General features: G+C 38.5%; 1 protein-coding gene across 4 annotated transcripts in view; it reads right to left on the bottom strand.

Moving 5' to 3' along the window:
• LOC135102203 (serine/threonine-protein kinase atr-like) overlaps positions 1–24007 on the bottom strand; it is a 479415-nt gene that overhangs the window by 439640 nt on the left and 15768 nt on the right. For 3 of the 4 annotated variants that reach the window (XR_010269589.1, XM_064007031.1, XM_064007033.1), the window contains exons 2-3: positions 13704–13921; positions 4470–4631 (exon numbers count right to left, since the gene is read on the bottom strand). Coding sequence is in view for 2 of the 4 variants with exons in the window: in XM_064007031.1 (XP_063863101.1) it covers positions 4470–4631; positions 13704–13921 (380 nt within the window). In the remaining 2 variants the exon portion in view is untranslated. Of the gene's footprint in view, positions 1–4469; positions 4632–13703; positions 13922–24007 lie in introns of those variants that run through there. The other variant, XM_064007034.1, reaches the window with a different exon arrangement.

Below are 24007 nucleotides of genomic sequence, written 5' to 3'. Positions count from 1 at the left end.
CTCTCTCTCTCTCTCTCTCTCTCTCTCTCTCTCTCTCTCTCTCTCTCTCTCTCTCTCTCTCATTATTTCGTTGCTTTACTTTTTTTTTTTTGCTCCATATCACGTGGCGTGCCATAGGCAAGCACTCTGCATGCCAAGTCTGGCACGCGTGCCATAGGTTGCCGACCCCTGGTCTAAACAATATCTTTTGATGAGTTCTGTGTCACTAAATTCATTCAATACATCCTTTCTGGATAAAAAAAAAATTCTAAGCTGAAGATGCTGTGGAGCGGCCATCTTAGCAGTGGGAATGTCGGTCATTACCCACTAAGACATGGTGGCTGGGTGTCTGAGAATGGACTAATCTATTTTACATTGACTCATATGGGAAAAACAGTTCAGGTTTTTTAACATTTTGGATTTCGAATGGCATTCAGGAATGAATTAAGTTCGAAAACTGAGGTTCCACTGTGTGTATATATATATATATATATATATATATATATATATATATATATATATATATATATATATATATATATATATATATATATATATATATATGCAGTAGGGTAAGCAACAACACACGGATGTTATAACGCACCAAAATTTTAATAAATGTTTAATCAGAATGACAAACCAAAACTGGTATAATGAACTCACCACTACTGCAAGCATTGGAATTTTAATGAAAATTTAATTGAAAGTATACCAAAACTAGCAATACAAACTTGCCATTTGTGTTGGCACTGAAATTTTAATAAAAATTTAGTCTGAATAACTAAATAAACCTCACAAGATTAACTCACCAGCTGTGCAAGCCAATGCTCACCTATCCGGCACCTGTCCTTTCCCCCTTTTTTCCTTTCCTCTGCCTTTTTTTGTCTTGTCTCAACCCTCCCTCCCCCCTTATCTGTCAGAGATAAGGGACAAGGGAGTAAAACTCACTCTCTCTCTCTCTCTCTCTCTCTCTCTCTCTCTCTCTCTCTCTTTCATTTTATGTAATTTTTGCTTCATCATCCCTCACTCTCATATGTGTAATTCCATTTTCATTCTAAATTCTCTCTCTCATTCTATTTAGCAATCCTTAATGTGACCCATACTTGTCAAAGCAGCGCGAAATTCAGGATAATAATATACAGAAAACGGGATGATAAGAATTTAGGACTAGACACAAAACTCATGATGGTACTGTACATATTTATTGTTATCTCAAATTTAGTAGTGCAAATATGCTCATTTTAATGTAATTTTTCAAAAATTTTGCATTTTTCATATTATTTTCTCATTCCTTGCAACCAATGGATTTTTTCCTGTAGGTTTTACAGTCGCCATAACTCACATGTGCTATAACAAACACTACATCAGAACGAATAAAGTTTGTTGTTATGTACCCTACAATATATATATATATATATATATATATATATATATATATATATATATATATATATATATATATATATATATATATATATATATATATATATATATTTTGTTACGTCTCAAACACTACCCCTCTCACAGCTGCCACTGAATCTCAGGTCAGCTTTTCCTAGCCTACACCAACAGCCCAGTGTGCCGATATACAGCATGAGCCCAGGCCACTTGTGAGTAGTACACTCCTCCCTCCTATGCAGCCAACCCAAGCCACTCATATGAGTCACTGCAAAAAAATCTGAATTGTGAGGTGTATGACTAATATCCCCATCAATACTAGCTGAATTATCCCCCAAATACACCCTCACACAGCTTGCTCTCTCCGTATGTCTAAATACCATGAGTATCGGGCTACCACTCAGGAGATTCCAGCCATCACTGAGCCCCAAGTCATCAAACAAAGAGACGTGCCAGCTGGCAGCTGGGAAGAGAGGAAAATGGGGAGAACAGGGGGAGCTGGAGACTCAGCCCACCACTCCCTTACTTACAAAAACTATCTTGCTCTCAAACACATTTTTGTTTCATTAAATTGCTACACTTTTAAGGGGCTAGCTAGAATTTAATCTTATACTGTAAACTTTACCTTTTGATCTCTTGTATATTGGTTTCAACTTACTGGGTAACAACAAAGTGGAGCAAATAAATAAAATAAATAATATGATAAGGCTTTACTAAACTTAGTCACTTGGCACGCAAGGATTCGGCGCTCTGCTCTCTCTCTCTCTCTCTCTCTCTCTCTCTCTCTCTCTCTCTCTCTCTCTCTCTCTCTCTCTCTCTCTCTCTCTCTCTCTCTCTCTCTCTCTCTCTCTCTCTCTCTCTCTCTCTCTCTCTCTCTCTCTCTCTCTCTCTCTCTTCCTCATCACTTGTTTTGTTTTTCTCTTCTGTTCTTCATATTTGCTTGCCATGAAGGCACTCTTCATAACATTCCCACACCCAAGGAAAAAATTTTGAAACACACTTTCAAAATCTTTTGGCTACTCACAAACAAAATTTTGAAGTCCCTCACTCTGGACAAACTATCAGCAATTACATAATTAATTTCTCAACAACTACAGATCAACAGGGCAACTTCAGCCCACCTGCAGGCATACAAACTACAAAACATTACTACAGGGCCACTACTATAACTACAGTGCCATTTCCTGACACCTGACTTTCCTCTCACCTATTCACACTTCACCTGACTCATCTTGCTTCTTGCCCATTCATACCTCATACACCTCTTTTGAGTTCCCTAGAGGTGCTGGTCTTTTGGAGAAACACCTAGACTCATATCTTTCACCAATTCTCACCTCCACACCCTTTTCTCACATAGTCCATGTGACATCTGTAATTGTGAGTGATTTGTGGGCACCTCTTGGGTTGAGCTGAATAAATTAAAGGTCCCAGAGTCAGATGGGGGAGACCAGCATCACATTTCAAGGCAAGCACACTCTGTACTTTGTATTCATTCTCTCTACACCAAATAAATGGCCAAGCATCAAGATGTAACTCCTCCACCCCATATCCCCATCCTGTAGGAAGCAGGATGGGAGGACGTATCACACCAGTAAATAAGGTGGCATTATTGGTAGGCATCCATAACACATTAACATCAGCAGAGTGACAATGATTTTGATAACATGGAAACTATACATAAACTTTGATGACAGCTTGTCAGGTAGAACTTTAAGGCTATCACATAGATTTACACATAGGTTCAAACTTGAATTATATGAAACTCATACATACATAATAACACTACTGCAAAATTATTTTCATATTAATCAATACTTTACATGAATGGTTAATCTTGGGAACATTTTATCTAATTATTTTTCAGAATTTTTTTTTTCATGTAAGAGGGGAACTGACCAAGGGCAACAAAATTATATATATATATATATATATATATATATATATATATATATATATATATATATATATATATATATATATATATATATATATATATATATATATATATATATATATATATAAAGGCCCACTGCAATGTTGGCCCCTAAACAAAGTCAAAAGCAGTTGTCAAAAATTAAAGGATAAGTATCTTGAAAACCTCCCTCTTGAAAGAGTTCAAGTCATAGGAAGGAGGCAGGGAGTTCCAGAGTTTACCAGAGAAAAGGATGAATGATTGAGAACACTAGTTACCTAACTCTTGCATTAGAGAGGCAAACAAAATAGGGGTGAAAGAAGAAAGTCTTGTGCAGCAAGGCCATGGGAGGAAGGAAGGCATGCAGTTAGCAAGAAGAGAAGAGCATGAAAATAGCAACAATGCGGTGATGAAAGAGAGGTTGAAGACAGTCAGTTAGAGGAGAAATTGATAAGACAAAAAGCTTTTGATTCCATCCTGTCTAAAAGAGTGGTATGAGTGGAATCCCTCCCATACATGTGAAGCATACTCCATACATGGACAGATAAGGCCCCTGTACAGAGTTTGCAGCTGGGGGATGAGAAAAAACTGGTGGAGATGACTCAGAACACCTAACTTCACAGAAGCTGTTTTAGCTAGAGATGAGATGTGAAGTTTCCAGTTTAGATTATAAGTAAAGGACAGACCAAAGATGTTCAGTGTAGAAGAGGGGGACAGTTGCACGTCACTGAAGAAAAGGGGATAGTTATTTGAAAGGTTGTGTTGAGTTGATAGATGGAGGAATTGAGTTTTTGAGGCATTGAACAATACTAAATTTGCTCTGCCTCAATCAGAAATTTTAGAGAGATCAGAAGTCAGTCATTTTGTGGCTTTCCTGTGTGTGAAATGTTTACATCCTGAAGGGTTGCACGTCTCTGAAAAGATGTGGAAAAGTGCAGGGTGGTATCATCAGCGTAGAAGTGGATAGGACAAGAAGTTTGGTTTAGAAGATCATTGATGAATAATAAGAAGAAAATGGGTGATAAGACAGAACCCTGAGGAACACCATTGTCAATAAATTTAGGAGAAGAATATAAGCTACAAGATATGGTGTACATCTGAATCATATCTTAATTCTAATTATCATATAAAATCAAATTGATGGAGTGGGACACAGTTCCTTATCACCAAAAATACTTACCTAGCCCAATCCTAAGATAGTCCTTCACAATCAACAAAAAGAGCCTGGGGTTGCGGGAGTCCAGCAGGCGCATGATGGTAACCTGGAGGTCCACATTGGCTTGACACACTAGCAAGGATCCATGCACTGTCATAAGCTCAGCTAGTAGCCAGCATGTAAATTCTGGAGAAGAAATATATTATGTATTTTATTAAACTGTGTAAGTCAAAGATGCTAAACTGGTGGCATATAGATGAAAGTTAACATAGAATAAAAATAGTGTGACTTACAATGCCCAAGAAAGAAAATCGATGATTACATAAGTAACACAGAACACTTTTAAAAAGGAATAGCCACAAAAGTAAGACACAAAAGATTGGCAATTCAGATAGATAATATTATTCATCAACACATGCTATGTAGTTGGTTCAATAAGATAATATCAAATCAGCCCTCAATTATATTTATATGTGGTAGCATGAGCAGTCATGCAAATGACACCCCAACCACTTTTGAGTTAATACTACATAACACTATTCTAACCCTTCCTCTATTCACTTATGAAATTCAATACATCAAAACTGCTACAGTAATGAGGCTAAAAATCTTACATGAGAAAGTGATCAAAGCAATATAAGTTTCAAGCAGTCTTTGTGCCTCATTCAGGGCAAAGGAGTGATGTATGCACTATCAGCTGGTCAACTCAGCTACATGACAGTGGATTGCAGGACTGCCAGTCTTTTCAGCTACTGAATATTTAGTATAGCAAAGTTTTTTTTTTTTTTTTTAGCAGTAGGTACCAACCATATTTTATTTTGCTGTTATGTCATGATTATAATTTATTTTAAATAAATTAATTACTATATAAAATAAAGAACACTCACATTACATTAAGCCTGGTGAGTTGAAATTCTTTAGCACCTTTATTATAGCAACAAAAGTATTTGGTAATACAACACCATGTAGCATCCACATGCTTGTGTTTATCTTGCACACACAGGTTCTGTAACTTTACAACTTTTTCTTTACCACTATTATGCACCTGATCATGTTGTTTAATATGAGTGTAAAATATGCTGATGTTTAATCATATATTCTTCCTGTATTCAGGACTTTTCCTCACATTGGTATTTGAATGAGGCTTATATCTTTAAAAATCACTGAATTATCATTGTCTTAATGTTAATCAAAGTTATATTGTACAGCAGAACCTCAGAGCACAAATTTATTTATTCAAGAAGGCAATTTGTAACTTGAAAATTTATACTATACCCCCTTGAGTTTCACAATATCTGAATTTCACAACCCTTGAGTTTTGCACCAAGTCCTAAATCCTTCCCATCCCAATGTTCACACATAATCTTGAGTTTTGCACTTTTGTCAAATGAGTGTCTCACCTTCCTACCATCTGTCATAGATAATGAAAATAAATATATACTCATACATGCTGTATATTGCACACATACTCATTTTAGTGTACAGTTCACATCCCTGAACATACAAATTCTTTATGTGGGTAATACATTTGTTAGCCACAACACTGATCCAGCTGGCTTGCATGTGAGAGAGGGGGAGAGAAAGGTCAGCAATGGTGCTGTTGCATTGTGAATAACCACACAAATGAGAGGTGTTTCACTCTTCTAGTGGATGTCGCAATAATGAACCTCTGATTGTAGGCCATGCAGCCAGAATAAATAAGCATTTTACAGTGTTTTCAATACCACAAGTTTTGCAATTGTCCAATTTAGCATTATGCCTTGGGAAGAAAGCAAAAGCGAAACTCAACATGGTACTGTACTTGAACAAACTTTTCCCATTAAAAATAAAGAAAAATTAAACAATTTATTTCAGTCACACCTATAATGTGCAAAACATTCATAATCACAGTCATTTTCAGCACAAAAGAATAAAAAACATTACTAAAAGTAACATGTATTAGAATATCAATGAAATAATAAATAAACAAGAGAAAAGAGTGACCAACCCAATATCCTGACAAAGCCAATCACCGGCATGCCACTCCCATGTTTTTCAATCACTCCTCCTTACAGCAGAGGTGATACTTTATCCTCTTGACTCATTTATAGATCAGCACTGTGTTCACACTCTTCCTATCTTGTGAGACTTTTCCCTCCTCCAGAGAGGCACCTATGACTGAATATTTTCTCTGCCAGTTTTTCACTACATTCCCTTAGAATCCATCCTGACAATCCATCCAGACCTGCTGCTTTCCATACATCTAATTTAACCACTTTCCTTCACTTCTTATAACATTATTCTTATCTCTTCCTTATTTTTAGTGTCATCTCTGTCTTTCAGCTGCACAAACTTGTTCCTTCATAAATACCTTGTGAAAACATTCATTCATCATTTCTGCCACTGCTGTTAGTTTCTTGTGTGTAACTCCATCTACTCCATGTGTGTGTGTGTGTGTGTGTGTGTGTGTGTGTGTGTGTGTGTGTGTGTGTGTGTGTGTGTGTGTGTGTGTGTGTGTGTGTGTGTGTGTGTGTGTGTGTGTGTGTGTGTGTGAGAGAGAGAGAGAGAGAGAGAGAGAGAGAGAGAGAGAGAGAGAGAGAGAGAGAGAGAGAGAGAGAGAGAGAGAGAGAGAGAGAGAGAGAGAGAGAGAGAGAGAGAGAGAGAGAGAGAGAGAGAGAGAGAGAGAGAGAGAGAGAGAGAGAGAGAGAGAGAGAGAGAGAGAGAGAGAGAGAGAGAGAGAGAGAGAGAGGAATCAGTAGTTATGAGCATATAAGGAACAGGAAGGAGTAAGAAAAGTATTGTGTAGTAGAGGGAGGAAGGGAGTCTCTAACAGGGGAAGGAGAGAACAAGGGGCAAAGGAAGTGAAGAAAGAGTGAAGGAGATGGATGGGATAATGGGAAGAAAATAAAGAGAATAAATATAAATAGCAAGGGTCAGGAATGGGCAAAGTATTAGAGGGAGAAAAGAAGTACTGAGAAATAAGTATTCTCTTTTCTTGTCCCCTACTCTTTTTCATTTTTCCTCTATCCATTCCCTTTGTATTTCTATTCCCCCCACCTCTTTGCCCCTTGTACTCTCCTTCCCCAGTTACATCTTTTTACATCACTAACACACACACACACACACACACACACACACACACACACACACGTATTCATGTGCAAATAGGTATTCCATGATATATGGTATCCAAGATATAAATAATTGCATGCAACATAATTATTTTCTCCAATTCCAGCTTTATGCAAAGATCCAAATTTTTTTTTACTATCTAATTTGACTTTACAGCCTCTGTTTTCCCTTCCACCACTGCTTTGTATTATGTGACTTACTACCCAGCAGATTTTAAAGGCTGCCAGATATCTCCCACATCTCACAAAAATTTTATGTTGGGCCTTGTTGTCACTTCTCTAGTTCTCGTGATGAAAGGAAAAAATTATCAGTAATCACTATAAGACGTTTGAAAAGAAGTGCAGCATGAAAATTCAAAATATTCACCTTGAATATTCTTGATTATATAAGCGACCATAGAAGTTTAATAATTAACCCATACAGTGCCAATTAATTTAACACTGCATTAGTAACTGTACCAACCATTGCCTCATATATTTGCCCTGGTGGGCTATATGGTTCCACACATCACCACAAAATGGGACAATAGTATAGAGTGGTTGGAGCCTGTTGAGAGCTTTGTTAAATAGAATTTGTGCTTCAGTTAAATGGCCTGCTATGCACCATATATTTTTGCTATCATAGGATGAAAGAGCCACTCACACACCCTTTCATTACAACACTACCAAATGCTTCAAGAACTTCAGCCCAGTTATATAAATTTTAGCAGTTTCCTATATCACCAGCTATTTTTTAGAGTTATAGGACATTCACAAAATATAAAAATCCAGTAAGATTACACAATTATACATGGAGTTCTACAGGAGTTACTGGTTACAACAGTCATGACTTGTGCTGTTTCATAGTTACATACTAGGAAGAGGCAGTAGACACCTGCCAAAATGATAATTACTCCCAGTGAGGTCTAAAGCACTGTTCAGGGGGTGCTGTGAACTTACCATAAACCTAGCTGTGACCTCACTAAACGTTTCCCTTTGTGTCTCACAACACAAGGGGGCAGTTACAGCCTGCCCTCTAAAGACAACTCTCTTCCTCCACACACAACTACAAGCACCTAATAACACACACACCCTTCACTCAAAAATTTTAAAATCATCATGGTGACTCCTACACCAACCTCGGAATCCCCATCTGGGGAGGGGACCATAAATGTCCCCAGGTCGGACTGCCTTTCTGTCAACAACCCTAAGTGTCTTGACACCCCCATCAACTTTTTCTTCATTAACTTCTGCAACATTCGCAGTCTAAGATCTAATTTTCAATCTGTAGAACACCACCTCTCCTCTTCTAAACCTCATCTTCTTTTCCTCACTGAAACTCCGGTGTCTGAAGCAACTGACAGTAGCCCCTTTTCTGTTCCCTCCTACTTTCTCTATCCTCATTTTCGATCCAAAGCTGGATGCTGCGTTTATGTGCGCAATGACTTAACCTGCTCTTGTGCCCACACTCTTGAATCTTCCGAGTTTTCCACCATCTGGCTACGACTACAGAGTCACTCTCATACTAAATTTATCTGTGCTGTATACCTCTCCCCTAACTCCTCTGACTATAAGAAATTCTTTGACTACTTAACTTCCAAAGTGGAGCACATTCTGACCCTCTTCCCTTTTGCAGAGATCTCCATTCTTGGAGACTTCAATGTTCACCACCAGCTTTGGCTTTCCTCTCCCTTCACTGACCATCCTGGTGAACTAGCCTACAACTTTGCTATCCTCCATGACCTAGAGCAATTGGTGCAACACCCCACTCGTATTCCTGACAGTCTTGGAGATACACCCAACATTCTTGACCTTTTCCTGACCTCTAATCCTTCTGCTAATGCTGTCACCCTTTCTTCTCCGTTGGGCTCCTCCGATCACAATCTCATATCTTTATCTTGTCCTATCGCTCCAATCCCTCCTCAGGATCCTCCTAAGCGAAGGTGCCTCTGGCGTTTTGCCTCTGCTAGCTGGGGGAACCTGAGGAGGTATTTTGCTGATTTTCCTTGGAATGACTACTGCTTCCGTGTCAGAGACCCGTCTTTGTGTGCTGAGCGCATAACAGAGGTGATAGTGTCTGGCATGGAGGCGTACATTCCTCACTCTTTTTCTCGTCCTAAACCTTCTAAACCTTGGTTTAACACAGCTTGTTCTCGTGCTATACATGATAGAGAGGTGGCCCACAAAAGGTACTTAAGCCTTCCATCACCAGAATCTCATGCACTTTATATTTCTGCCCGGAACCATGCCAAGTCTGTTCTCCAACTAGCCAAAAACTCCTTCATTAACAGAAAATGTCAAAACTTTTCAAGATCTAACTCCTCTCGTGATTTCTGGCATCTAGCCAAAAATATCTCCAATAACTTTGCTTCTTCTTCTTTCCCTCCTCTATTTCAACCAGATAGCACCACTGCTATCACATCTATTTCTAAAGCTGAACTCTTTGCTCAAACTTTTGCTAAAAACTCTACCTTGGACAATTCTGGGCTTGTTCCTCCCTCTCCTCCACCCTCTGACTACTTCATGCCATGTATTAAAATTCTTCGCAATGATGTTTTCCCTGCCCTCGCTGGCCTAAACCCTCGGAAGGCTTATGGACCTGATGGAGTCCCTCCTATTGTTCTCCGAAACTGTGCCTCCGTGCTTGCACCTTGCCTAGTCAAACTCTTTCAGCTCTGTCTGCCAACATCTACCTTTCCTTCTTGCTGGAAGTTTGCCTACATTCAACCTGTTCCTAAAAAGGGTGACCGTTCTAATCCCTCAAACTACCGTCCTATTGCTTTAATTTCCTGCCTATCTAAAGTTTTTTTCAATCTATCCTCAACAGGAAGATTCTTAAACATCTATCACTTCACAACCTTCTATCTGATTGCCAGTATGGGTTCCGTCAAGACCGCTCTACTGATTATCTTCTGGCTTTCCTTACTGAGTCTTGGTCATCCTCTTTTAGAGATTTTGGTGAAACTTTTGCTGTTGCCTTGGACATATAAAAAGCTTATGATACAGTCTGACACAAAGCTTTAATTTCCAAACTACCCTCCTACGGCTTCTATCTTTCTCTCTGTAACTTCATCTCAAGTTTCCTTTCTAACCGTTCTATTGCTGCTGTGGCAGACGGTCACTGTTCTTCTCCTAAATCTATTAACAGTGGTGTTCCTCAGGGTTCTGTCCTGTCACCCACTCTCTTCTTATTATTCATTAATGATCTTCTAAACCAAACTTCTTGTCCTATCCACTCATACGCTGATGATACCACCCTGCACTTTTCCACGTCTTTTCATAGATGTCCAACCCTTTAGGAGGTAAACATTTCACGCAGGGAAGCCACAGAACGCTTGACTTCTGATCTTTTTAAAATTTCTGACTGGGGCAGAGCAAAACTTGGTATTGTTCAATGCCCCAAAAACTCAATTCCTCCATCTATCAACTTGACACAACCTTCCAGACAACTATCCCCTCTTCTTCAATGACACTCAACTGTCCCCCTCTTCTACACTGAACATCCTCGGCCTGTCCTTTACTTATAATCTGAACTGGAAACTTCACATCTCATCTCTAGCTAAAACAGCTTCTATGAAGTTAGGCGTTCTGAGACATCTCTGCCAGTTTTTCTCACCCCCCCAGCTGCTAACTCTGTACAGGGGCCTTATCCATCCATGTATGGAGTATGCTTCACATGCCTGGGGGGGGTTCCACTCATACTGCTCTTCTAAACAGGTGGAATCAAAAGCTTTTCATCTCATCAACTCCTCTCCTCTAACTGACTGTCTTCAGCCTCTCTCTCACTGCCGCAATGTTGCATAACTAGCTGTCTTCTACTGCTACTTTCATGCTAACTGCTCTTCTGATCTTGCTAACTGCATGCCTCCCCTCCTCCTGCAGCCTCGCTGCACAAGACTTTCTTCTTTCTTTCGTCCCTATTCTGTCCACCTCTCTAATGCAAGAGTTAACCAGTATTCTCAATCATTCATCCCTTTCTCTGGTAAACTCTGGAACTCCCTGCCTGCTTCTGTATTTCTACCTTCCTATGACTTGAATTCCTTCAAGAGGAAGGTTTCAAGACACTTATTCATCAATTTTGACTAATACTTGACCCTTTTATGGGACTGGCATTTCAGTGGACATTCTTTATATTGGATTTTTGTTGCCCTTGGCCAGTGTCCTTCCTACATACAGTAAAATCCCTCTTATCCGGCATCAACGGGACCGCCGACATGCCGGATACCAGAAGTTGCCGGATACTTGAATAGAAGTGAAATTATGTCCACAATCACCACCCTACACTCACGCTTCTTACCATAACAAAGATCAGCTGATCGCCGTGCCGCGCGTCACCACCCGCGCTGCCACCTCACACTCACCATCACACAATACTACTGTACTAACATGATGAAGGCGTCAGGCGATAAACAGTGCACACGCGGGACTGAGTCACTGAGTAAACACAGTGCAGTGGGCTGCGGGTGGTGCGAAGCAGTGCGCTCTGGTGGCGAGGGGACAAAGTATGCCTCGCGCGGGAATTTTAATCGATTTTATGAGTACACATTGATTTTTTATTGATTTTAAGGCTCGGGGAAAAATGTGCCGGATACTTGAATGCCGGATGAGAGGGATTTTACTGTAAAAAAAAAAAAAAAAAAAAAAAAAAAAAAAAAAAAAAAAAAAAAATAGTGTTCTACCTTAATTGATATGTCCCATGCAACAGTAAGGTAAGTGACAGAAAAAGATAAATAAGAAAAGTATTTGAATTCTTGCAGGATCAGGTAAACTGCCATTTTGCACATTACACTTGTAGTGGTACAGGAATGACCCATAGACACACTGCAGTGCCTACATCACTTTTAAGAGCTCTACTTGCATGTATAATGTTATTTTTATACACACTGTATTTGTCTGTGTACTGCTGGATTTGTCTGTGTATTGCTGCTAAAAGGAATAGACAACAGTAGAAGTTCCTACCAATGCTCAAAGAAATAATCCAGCTGGGAGTGTACAACTTGACTAATAAAAACTACTCCCTCTCATGTTGGTTGACTACAAATATTGTATTAAAGTCATATTCAATATATTTTAGTTCATATCTTCATATTACTAGTGCTTTATTACTGTAGCAGAGCCACAACAAAAACAAGATGTAGCATCATGGAGGGAAACTGAGAGGAGAGCAGGAAGGGGGAAACCCTGTGCCATAGGCTGAGCCAATCATGTCAGAGGCAATGCTTGCCCTGATTGGCTGCTTTGTCCTCTCAGGCACTTGCATCAGTTTTGTACAGAAATCTTATCAGCAAGTAATCTATCAAAAAGAGAGTTGGCATTTTCACTCTAAAACCATATAGACATTGAATTTTGCCAAACTGATTTCACATTGGGAATCTAGACATTGGAACTGTATAATACACAATGATAAATGAACTGTATGATACATAATGATAACTCACTTTCGAGCTTAGTGTCACCTACCTCACTATTGTAGTGGCACACCAATTTTATATTATGACAGTTTATGCAAAAAAATAAAATAAATAAATAAATAAATAAAAAAATTAATTAATTAATTTAAAAATATGTCAATTCCAGTATGAATCCGAGCTCTACATTTGGCTGTTGTTGTATGGATCAATCACTTCTCTGAAGCCAATATTATAATATACATCTACATAAATAATAAGAATACTATTACTATTTCTTATATTACTCTTTGCTTCCAAACAATCCTCCTCAGGCATATTTCATTGGACATATCAAAACTTTAGAAAAAGTTTGGGAAGCTGCATTGTCATTCATCTGAGATGTACAGGAATGAATAGAAATTACATTAGGGAAACTTGTAAATCATAAATTAACCATAATTTCAGATATTATAGAATTCTTATCCTAGTTCCAATTGGAGGCTGAATCAATTCCATTGCCAAATTAGGAGGTTTCAGCACCCAGAACAACTGTTTCTTCAAAGACACTAATAGTGCCAGAAAATAATAAAAAGTCACCAACTAAACACAGGAAGGTACATGTCACACCTTATTTTTTTCCCCAGACATTCAATATAATAAGACACTGTTATTGTGACCTCCATCAACTATTTGTATTTCAGTTTTCAAGTTATTTACCTGCGACCTCTTGCAAGTTCCCAAGTTGAAGTTTCAAATTCCTTAGGCCCTGCACCTCTCACCTGAAGCTTTGTCTTTGCCAGCTGAGTCACTAGCAGCTGAATCCTTCTTAATAGTGTCATCATCCAGAGGTTTGACCAGCAGCCCAGCATCATTGCAACACACATTGGCAAGGGAAGTGAGCAAAGTCAAGACATTTTCCTCATCACCTCCATCAAACACTGGTCCAACCACAGAGACAAATTTGTCCCTCAGAGCTGTGTTCTGGCTTGTGTCTGAGCTGAAGAAACAAGATTCAAATGTAAAATGCATACTAAGAATAACTTAAAACTCTACAAACTATGACTAGAATAGACAAATAAAAAGATTCAAAAGGTAAAAATATAGATAATAATTCATGTAAAAGTAACTAGTTTTCTTTAGGTATCAATTTCTATCAATGTATACTGACATGTATATCATGGGCCATGTAATTTCCTCACAGAACTAAAAAAGTCTCCATTTGCTCATCTATATACTCAATGACTGAACGCTTCATTCCTTTCACTTTTGGTCATTTTGTAAAATCTATTCCTTTAACTATATTTGATATGCCAAATTCTAGCAATACCTCACTGCATCATCAAAGCCACTTCTCTCAATGCTTATCAACCAAAACTCATCCACTCTTTTTGTCATGTGAAAAATTATGTAGAATTGTGCATCAACATAAGAGTGTATAGGAGAGTGAATGAGATTACAATGATCATTCATGAAATGGGAAATAAATAAAGAGCATTTCCTAATGATAGTGAAATAACTGTCAAGATAAAAGATAAATCTGGCATGATTTCAAGGAGAAATATAAAAAGCATAATTTTTGGCCTTAAGAACCTCTCTATCATGGACAGTATGAGAGTAAGCAGAATTATATCAAGATAGGTGAACTTTAGAATTAGGGAAAGTATGTGGGATATATGCTCTCATGCCAGAGACTATCATTTCTGTTTTGCACTCTACACAAAGAGATGGATCTCTGACATGGAAAACAGTCATTCAATAAGAAATCAGCATTGTACAAGTCGACCATCGCTAATTCAGCAATCACTAATCTGGTTCCATGACTAACTCAATACTAATTTCGGCTCACATAATTTCAAATTTTGTGGGTTGCCACACCAACCTGCTGCCAATAATATTTATTTGAAAGATAAAATGTATTAAAAGTTTTTTTTTTTTAATCACAGAAAAAAGGACTGAGGAGGTAATATAATAGTGAAAAATCTGTAAAAGAATAACAAAAGTAAGGGGTGGATGATCCAAGAAGCATTATAAAGCAAGAAGCATTATAAAGCATTATAAAGCATTATAAAGCAAGAAGCATTATAAAGCACAAGAAGCTACTTGCTGTATAAAGAGCATCACTTTCAAACATACAACAGCCACTTCAATTTGTTTTTTCTACATTTATTATTAAGCCTGCTCAGTTTTAGCTCCAGCCATGGCTCCAGTGAATAAAAGAAATGCTTCTTGTGTGAAGCACAAACACTGTACATTATCCATAAAACATAAGGTTGGATTTCTGAAAAAAAAACTGACAGCATTATGTCTGCGTGAAGCTTATGCAAATCATACAGCATTGGCTCTTTGACAGTTTATAACAAAGAAACAGAAAGAAATATTGCTCAGTTTCTTTTGCTAACAGTATTGGCTGTACTGATACTACTGATATTGACCAGAAATTACCTAAATATCATGCTTAATTTCTAGCCAATACTGATAGTATTGGAAATTAAGTATAGGAGAGGTTATGCTAGGCTACAATCAATTAGTTAAGTGTCCTTAAGTGGTTGATGGGGATCCAAACCAGCTAACAGTTCTGAAGTTAGGTTAGATAATGTTGTTAGGTTTGTGCCCTTGGGAATTAAAAAAGGAGCAAAGGTCTTCCTAATTATGAAGTTAAAGGGGAAGGTAACGGAAATTTGGTCCAAAATCCGAGATTGGGAGTATTTGAGATTAGTGCATCATCAGCTTTCCCAAGCATCTGGCAACACTTTGGCAAAGTTTCAAAGGAATCATTGCATTCTAAGTAATTTTCCCAGATTTAAATACCACGTGGGTGTGACCTGCATGGAATTTAAATCCCATGCACTGCACTGACGTTTTCAGCTTATTTATAGGTGTAGGAATTATTTTTTTTCATTTTTTCTAAATGAAGTGTGTGGTGAACTTTGGCAGTCCCACCACCAGGAGTGTGGATGTGTCATGTCATCAGTCATGCTGACAGCCTCCCAAGGCTGAGCGGGAGGCTCAACAGCCTCCCGACGAAGAGGTTGTATGCACGTCATGACAGATTACTCATCCAAAAAATCTTTGTTCTCAGAGCCTCACAGGCTTGCTATAGGATGGGAATGGCCAGTAAAGAACTTAGAAAGATAAGAGAATACCTACAGAAGGCAAGAGAAGCAAAAAAATGGAAGACTGAAGAGACAGGCACAGACAGAAATGGACAGCATGATGTGGCAAGTGCACCTCATGCAGCGCCTGACGCTGCGGCCACTACTTCAAACACAAGTTCCAGTCAAAAGAGAAAACAGCTTCTTTCATCTCCTACAGAAAGAACATCTACCTCTGATGAACATGTTATAGTCCAGAAGAATATGTTTGAGGATATTGCACGTAACATTGCATGTAAGGTTTGCAAAGAAGATAATATGCTCTGCAAACTTACTTTTCACCAAATTGACATCTCTGTAATAATACAGTGCCACAAATGTAATTTTATTGTGGTAAATAGTACTCCCCACAACCAAGTAGAATCCAGAGAAAAAAAGCATTAGTAAAGTAACTCTAATGCTAACCTATGCTGCAATGATGTGTGGCTTTGCATACAGTGGTGTAGAAATGTTTTGTGGCCTCCTCAGCATCAGGCACTTTGCTTGCAAGACATACATGTGTTATTCCACTTTCATCAAAGAAAAACACAGGAGCATGTAAAAGATAGTGCAGAAGTACTTGAAACAGAAGGATACAACAATGGACATGCCACTAAAGAAGAAAATGAGGAATAGGAGCCTTTGGATGGACCTCGACTACACACCAGGGGACCACTGATGTGGCAGCGCTCAGCTTTAGTTGCTGTTTTCTCATTTGGTAAGTTATCAACATTCAAGTTAAGATTTCTCTCTTATCTTCTGACCAATTTTAATGATTCTTGTTGTAGACTGTTTGTAACTGAAACCATTACAAACATCAGACAGTAAATTTTACATTTCTACTGAAATTATTATATAATACAATTTTCAAATTAACGGAAAATGAGTTTTTCTGAAGTGGGTTGGTTATTGTATATATAAAAATTATATGGGAAGAGTGCAATGTCAGCATTTTACTCTAACCATTTCAGAATTAAAGTAAACCTTTTGGGACTGAATCTGACTATTGATGTTTGTGTCATCTTAAGTTCAATTTTTTTTAAACAAAAAAAAAAAATAAATAAATAAATAAATAAATAAATAAATAAATAAATAAAAAAATTATATATATATATATATATATATATATATATATATATATATATATATATATATATATATATATATATATATATATATATATATATATATATATATATATATATATATATATATATATATATATATATATATATATATATATATATTAAAAGAAAAAAATTTCCTTTGTTGCAGACATCAACTTCACCTCCAGACAACGTCATCTAGCAATGATAAAAGTTTCTAAATAAAACTGTGTTCACACTAGATTTTTTTTTATTTTTATTTCCACATAATTTGGTTACTAACCCCCTTAAATTTGATTACACTCCGTTAAATTAATGTCTGTAGAGGAGTCCACAGAAGCTGAACCCTACCTATTTGTTTATGTGATGATTCAGCAAGGGCAAAGCCACCTCCATGCAATTTACTGACAAGTTAGGTGAGGTTATGTTCAGTTAGATTAGTGTCAGGAGATCCAAGTGGTCAAAACCCACTACAGTTGTTTTATATATATATATATATATATATATATATTTTTTTTTTTTTTTTTTTTTTAGGAAATTTACTGCTTTCCTAATTAGAGTTTGTCAATCATGATTTTTTTTTCATTAATTTCTTTGTTATTCTTTTGGTCATTTTGCATGATGAAAACTGTCAGAAACTTTTTTTTTTACATTTTCCTTCTTCATAGCCCTGTCCACAATTGCACTCTTCCCATATAATATAATTGCACTCTTTAACACAGTTGGATAATAGTTGTTTACACTCATGATAGGTTTCATTATTCAAAAAGCCCCAAAACAGGGAGAAAAAATACAAAAATCTATTGAAATGGAGTAGTGAATCTTAATAAATTTTGATTCCTTGGATACATTTATGATACTGCACATTAAATCCAAACATTTATTTTGTCATTAATCCATTCTACTGTTGTATTACATACTGTTTTGTGGTGATTTTGTTATTTTGGTTAATTTGCATGATGAAACCTGTTGTAAATTTGTCTTTAGCTATAAATGTAAAACTGTAATAAAAACTAAGCTAAGTGTATTAATCAAATGAATTAAAAACTAATCTAGCTTTAAACCCAGTGGAGCATCTTGCAGACACTAATACAACAAAATAATACAAAAAAGACAGAAAAAAAAAATCAAAATATCTCATTCTATTCTGCCATCACTCTCATCCCTCACCACAAGGGCAAGGCAAGGCTTCTCTCTCAAATACTGTGTTGGTGGTACTCTGCAAGGTTTGTGTTCTGGAAGGTTAAAGGGGTTAACACTGCAGTGGTATAAGTTTGGTTAGATTAGGTATCATTAATTCACTAAGCTTGGCTTCAATTTCTTTTCTACAATAATGGATAAAAAATGATCCTCAACATCTACTCCAAACCAATTACAAATGTAATATACTTTTGAAAAGGATAGGTACATAATGTACTTAAACATAGCTGAATGTTCTAGTACAGTCAGTGAATGCTGATCTTGCGTCACAGCTGCACAGGCTACTCAGGGAGCATGTTTTACTTAAGTCCTCTGAACAAGCATAAAATGGGCAGGGACAAATTGACTTATTGACATCTCAAGTGTATCTTTCCTCACTCTCACCTAAAGCAACAATGACCAGCATTAATTATCAGTGTCATAATTCATTATGTCTTTGATGAAGCATAATCAGCTTTGTTCTTGAGTTGTTCTGTTCATTTTGTGGTGCCTGTCGGGATGACTGTGAGACAGGCAAGTCACAGTGATATCATTCAATCACAGATCTTCACATGTCAGGAATGAATGGTGTCAATATAGCAAAACACGTGAATTAGAATACATGAAACTTCCAGAACATCATACGAAAATTCATCAATCCAAGCAGTGAGGAATTATCTTTTCTCAGCCACGATGGTGGCATCCCTATTGCTTCCTTCAGCTGCCTTGTCATAAGAGTTGGATTTGAGTCCAACTGCCTTCGTAGAGAAGGTAGAAGTTGTGGGGTACAGTAAAATCCCTCTCATCCGGCATTCGAGTATCCGGCAGCTTCAAGTATACGGCACATTTTTCCCTGAGCCTTAAAATCAATAAAAAAATCAATGTGTACTCATAAAATTGATTAAAATTCCCGCGCAAGGCATACTTTGTCCCCTCGCCACCAGAGCGCACTGCTTCGCACCACCCGCGGCCCACTGCACTGTGTTTACTCGGTGACTCAGTCCCGCGTGTGCACTGTTTATCGCCTGACGCCTTCATCATGCCTAAAGTTGTAAAAAAGAGGAAGCGTGTTGTGCTTACACTTAAGCAGAAGGTAGACATTTGTCGACGATTAGAGAGAGGTGAAAGCAGACAGCAACTAATGGTGGAATATGGTGTGGGCTCATCAACTATTTATGACATTAAATCCCAAATGAAAAAGTTGCGGGTTTACATGAAAGCCACCGACACCCCAAAGGCAGCGGAAAATCGTCACACACTGCAGTATCATCATGGTGAAATGATGGACATAGTGTTGTACGAGTGGTTCAGCTTGAAAAGATCAGAAGGAGTCAAAATTACAGGCCGAATGCTACAAGAGAAAGGGCATGATTTAGCTAAGAAGATGGGCAAGGAAGGGGCATGCCAGCTCTCTGATGGCTGGCTCCACAGGTTCAAGGTTCGTCACGGCATAAGGAAGCTGGACATCTCGGAAGAATCAAAATCTGCCAACTTACCCTCGGCTGAAGAGTTTGTCGACAGGTAAGAATAAAGAGAGAGAGAGAGAGAGAGAGAGAGAGAGAGAGAGAGAGAGAGAGAGAGAGAGAGAGAGAGAGAGAGAGAGAGAGAGAGAGAGAGAGAGAGAGAGAGAGAGAGAGAGAGAGAGAGAGAGAGAGAGAAATAATGATATTGAATAAAGCAAATAAGTGTATACGTACTTTATTTTTGTAACCCATCAACTTATTTATAAGAGGAAAGTATTAAAGAGAATGTTAGTACAGTAGTATTGTGTGTTGGTGAGTGTGAGGTGGCAGTGCAGGTGGCGATACGTGGCACGGCGATCAGCTGATCTTTGTTATGGTAAGATGCGTGAGTGTAGGGTGGTGATTGTGGACATAATTTCACTTCTATTCAAGTATCCGGCAACTTCTGGTACCCGGCATGTTGGCGGTCCCGTTGATGCCAGATAAGAGGGATTTTACTGTAATGATAAAGGGATGCCAACACTGTGGTTGTTAAAAGACAATTCTTCACTGCCTCTCTTGATGAATTTTCAACGGAGGTTCTGCAAATTTTACATACCAATGTGACTTCTATGCCTTGCACTCATCACTACACCACCACATAATGAACAGAACATTACATGATTCACCCCAAGAACAGAGCTGATTATGCATCACCAGACACAATGAGTACTGACAGTCGTAGCTTGCTTAATACTGGTCATTGTTACTATAGATGTGAATGAGGAGAGATGCACTTGAGATGCCAGTAAGTTGATTTGTCCCAGCCCATTTTTTATGCTTGCTGAGAGGCCTTAAGTAAAACACACTTCCCGAGTAGCCTGTACCGCCACAATGCAGGATCAACATTCATTGACTGTAAGTATTCAAATCACAACATGAATGTGAAATCCAAAATTCTGTATAAAATCTACATCCAGTTTGTTGTACTACTATTGCTTCCTGGAGAGTGAGCCTGAATATAGTTGATAATGGGCATAAAACTGTAGTATTATTGCCTCTGATTTTTTTTATAAACTTGTATGAATCTCAACATAAATTTCTATAAGATCACATTTCCTTTCATTCTAAATTTTATCAACATTATTTGATTATGAAAACTATCTGATTGGACTCTTTCCTAAGTACAGTGGAACCTCAGTTACCAAATGCCTCCCTTTTCAAACAAAGCTGTTTTCAAAACAAAATTTTGAACTAATTATTGCTTCAGTTGTGATACCATGCTTCCGTTCTAGAACAGTTACTTTTTTTTTTTTTTTATGTAGGAAGGATACTGGCCAAGGGCTACAAAAATCTAATAAAAAAAAATGCCCACTGAAATGCCAGTCCCATAAAAAGGTCAAAGCAGTGGTCAAAAATCTTGGTGGAACCTTTCACCATGCTCATTACTTATCACTCATTGCTCTTGAGATTCGGAGGGACGAAGTTGTGGTGGGAGTGAAGTGAGTTCTGAGTGACATTAGCCATTCCATACCCTCATAAGACTGTAACAGCTCGATACACTTATAATAATCTAGTACCTGTGTGTTACCAAGGAAACCATGGCAGACTGATTGAAATGCTTCCTATGTTCTCAGTTCCTTTAAGGCTACAAGCTCCGCCAAGTCATTATCCCTCAGCACCTCCCGGATCTGAGGTTCGACGAAGATGCCCTCCTTGAGCTTTGCAGAACTCAGAACTGGGAACAAAGTGCACAACTGTTGGAAGGCAACACCATTTTTGTCTATGGTTTAAACGAAATTCTTCATTAGAGCAAAGTTTTTTTTTTTTTTATGTAGGAAGGACACTGGCCAAGGGCAACAAAAATCTAATAAAAAAAAATGCCCACTGAAATGCCAGTCCCATAAAAGGGTCAAAGCAGTGGTCAAAAATTGATGAATAAGTGTCTTGAAACCTCCCTCTTGAAGGAATTCAAGTCATAGGAAGGTGGAAATACAGAAGCAGGCAGGGAGTTCCAGAGTTTACCAGAGAAAGGGATGAATGATTGAGAATACTGGTTAACTCTTGCGTTAGAGAGGTGGACAGAATAGGAGTGAGAGAAAGAAGAAAGTCTTGTGCAGCGAGGCCGTGGAAGCAGGGGAGGCATGCAGTTAGCAAAATCAGAAGAGCAGTTAGCATGAAAATAGCGGTAGAAGACAGCTAGATATGCAACATTGCGGCAGTGAGAGGGGCTGAAGACAGTCAGTTAGAGGAGAGGAGTTGATGAGACGAAAAGCTTTTGATTCCACCCCTGTCTAGAAGAGCAGTATGAGTGGAACCCCACAGACATGTGAAGCATACTCCATACATGGACAGATAAGGCCCTTGTACAGAGTTAGCAGCTGGGGGAGTGAGAAAAACTGGCGGAGACGTCTCAGAACACCTAACTTCATAAAAGCTGTTTTAGCTAGAGATGAGATGTGAAGTTTCCAGTTCAGATTATAAGTAAAGGACAGACCGAGGATGTTCAGTGTAGAAGAGGGGGACAGTTGAGTGTCATTGAAGAAGAGGGGATAGTTGTCTGGAAGGTTGTGTCGAGTTGATAGATGGAGGAATTGAGTTTTTGAGGCATTGAACAATACCAAGTCTGCTCTGCCCCAATCACAAATTTTAGAAAGATCAGAAGTCAGGCATTCTGTGGCTTCCTTGTGTGATATGTTTACCTCCTGAAGGGTTGGACGTCTACGAAAAGACGTGGAAAAGTGCAGGGTGGTATCATCAGCATAGGAGTGGATAGGACAAGAAGTTTGGTTTAGAAGATCATTAATGAATAATAAGAAGAGAGTGGGTGACAGGACAGAACCCTGAGGAACACCACTGTTAATAGATTTAGGAGAAGAACAGTGACCGTCTACCACAGCAGCAATAGAACAGTCAGAAAGGAAACTTGAGATGAAGTTACAGAGAGAAGGATAGAAACCATAGGAGGGTAGTTTGGAAATCAAAGCTTTGTGCCAGACTCTATCAAAGGCTTTTGATATGTCCAAGGCAACAGCAAAAGTTTCACCAAAGTCTCTAAAAGAGGATGACCAAGACTCAGTAAGGAAAGCCAGAAGATCACCAGTAGAGCGGCCTTGACGGAACCCATACTGGCGATCAGATAGAAGGTTGTGAAGTGATAGATGTTTAAGAATCTTCCTGTTGAGGATAGATTCAAAAACTTTAGATAAGCAGGAAATTAAAGCAACAGGACGGTAGTTTGAGAGATTAGAGCGGTCACCTTTTTTAGGAACAGGTTGAATGTAGGCAAACTTCCAGCAAGAAGGAAAGGTAGATGTTGACAGACAGAGCTGAAAGAGTTTGACTAGGCAAGGTGCAAACACGGAGGCACAGTTTCGGAGAACAATAGGAGGGACCCCATCAGGTCCATAAGCCTTCCGAGGGTTTAGGCCAGCGAGGGCATGGAAAACATCATTGCAAAGAATTTTAATACGTGGCATGAAGTAGTCAGAGGGTGGAGGAGAGGGAGGAAAAAGCCCAAAATCGTCCAAGGTAGAGTTTTTACCAAAGGTTTGAGCAAAGAGTTCAGCTTTAGAAATAGATGTGATAGCAGTGGTGCCATCTGGTTGAAGTAGAGGAGGGAAAGAAGAAGAAGCAGTTATTGGATATATTTTTGGCTAGATGCCAGAAATCACGAGAGGAGTTAGATCTTGAAAGGTTTTGACATTTTCTGTTAATGGAGTTTTTGGCTAGTTGGAGAACAGATTTGGCATGGTTCTGGGCAGAAATATAAAGTGCATGAGATTCTGGTGATGGAAGGCTTAAGTACCTTTTGTGGGCCACCTCTCTATCATGTATAGCACGAGAACAAGCTGTGTTAAACCAAGGTTTAGAAGGTTTTAGGACGAGAAAAAGAGTGAGGAATGTACGCCTCCATGCCAGACACTATCACCTCTGTTATGCGCTCAGCACACAAAGACGGGTCTCTGACATGGAAGCAGTAGTCATTCCAAGGAAAATCAGCAAAATACCTCCTCAGGTCCCCCCAACTAGCAGAGGCAAAACGCCAGAGGCACCTTCGCTTAGGGGGATCCTGAGGAGGGATTGGAGTGATAGGACAAGATAAAGATATGAGATTGTGATCGGAGGAGCCCAACGGAGAAGAAAGGGTGACAGCATAAGCAGAAGGATTAGAGGTCAGGAAAAGGTCAAGAATGCTGGGCGTATCTCCCAAGACGGTCAGGAA

The sequence above is a fragment of the Scylla paramamosain genome, chromosome 7 (genome assembly GCF_035594125.1).
Source record: "Scylla paramamosain isolate STU-SP2022 chromosome 7, ASM3559412v1, whole genome shotgun sequence".
NCBI lineage: Eukaryota > Metazoa > Arthropoda > Malacostraca > Decapoda > Portunidae > Scylla > Scylla paramamosain.
The sequence above is the reverse complement of the archived record's forward strand: the minus strand, read 5'-3'. Positions and strand labels throughout refer to the sequence as shown.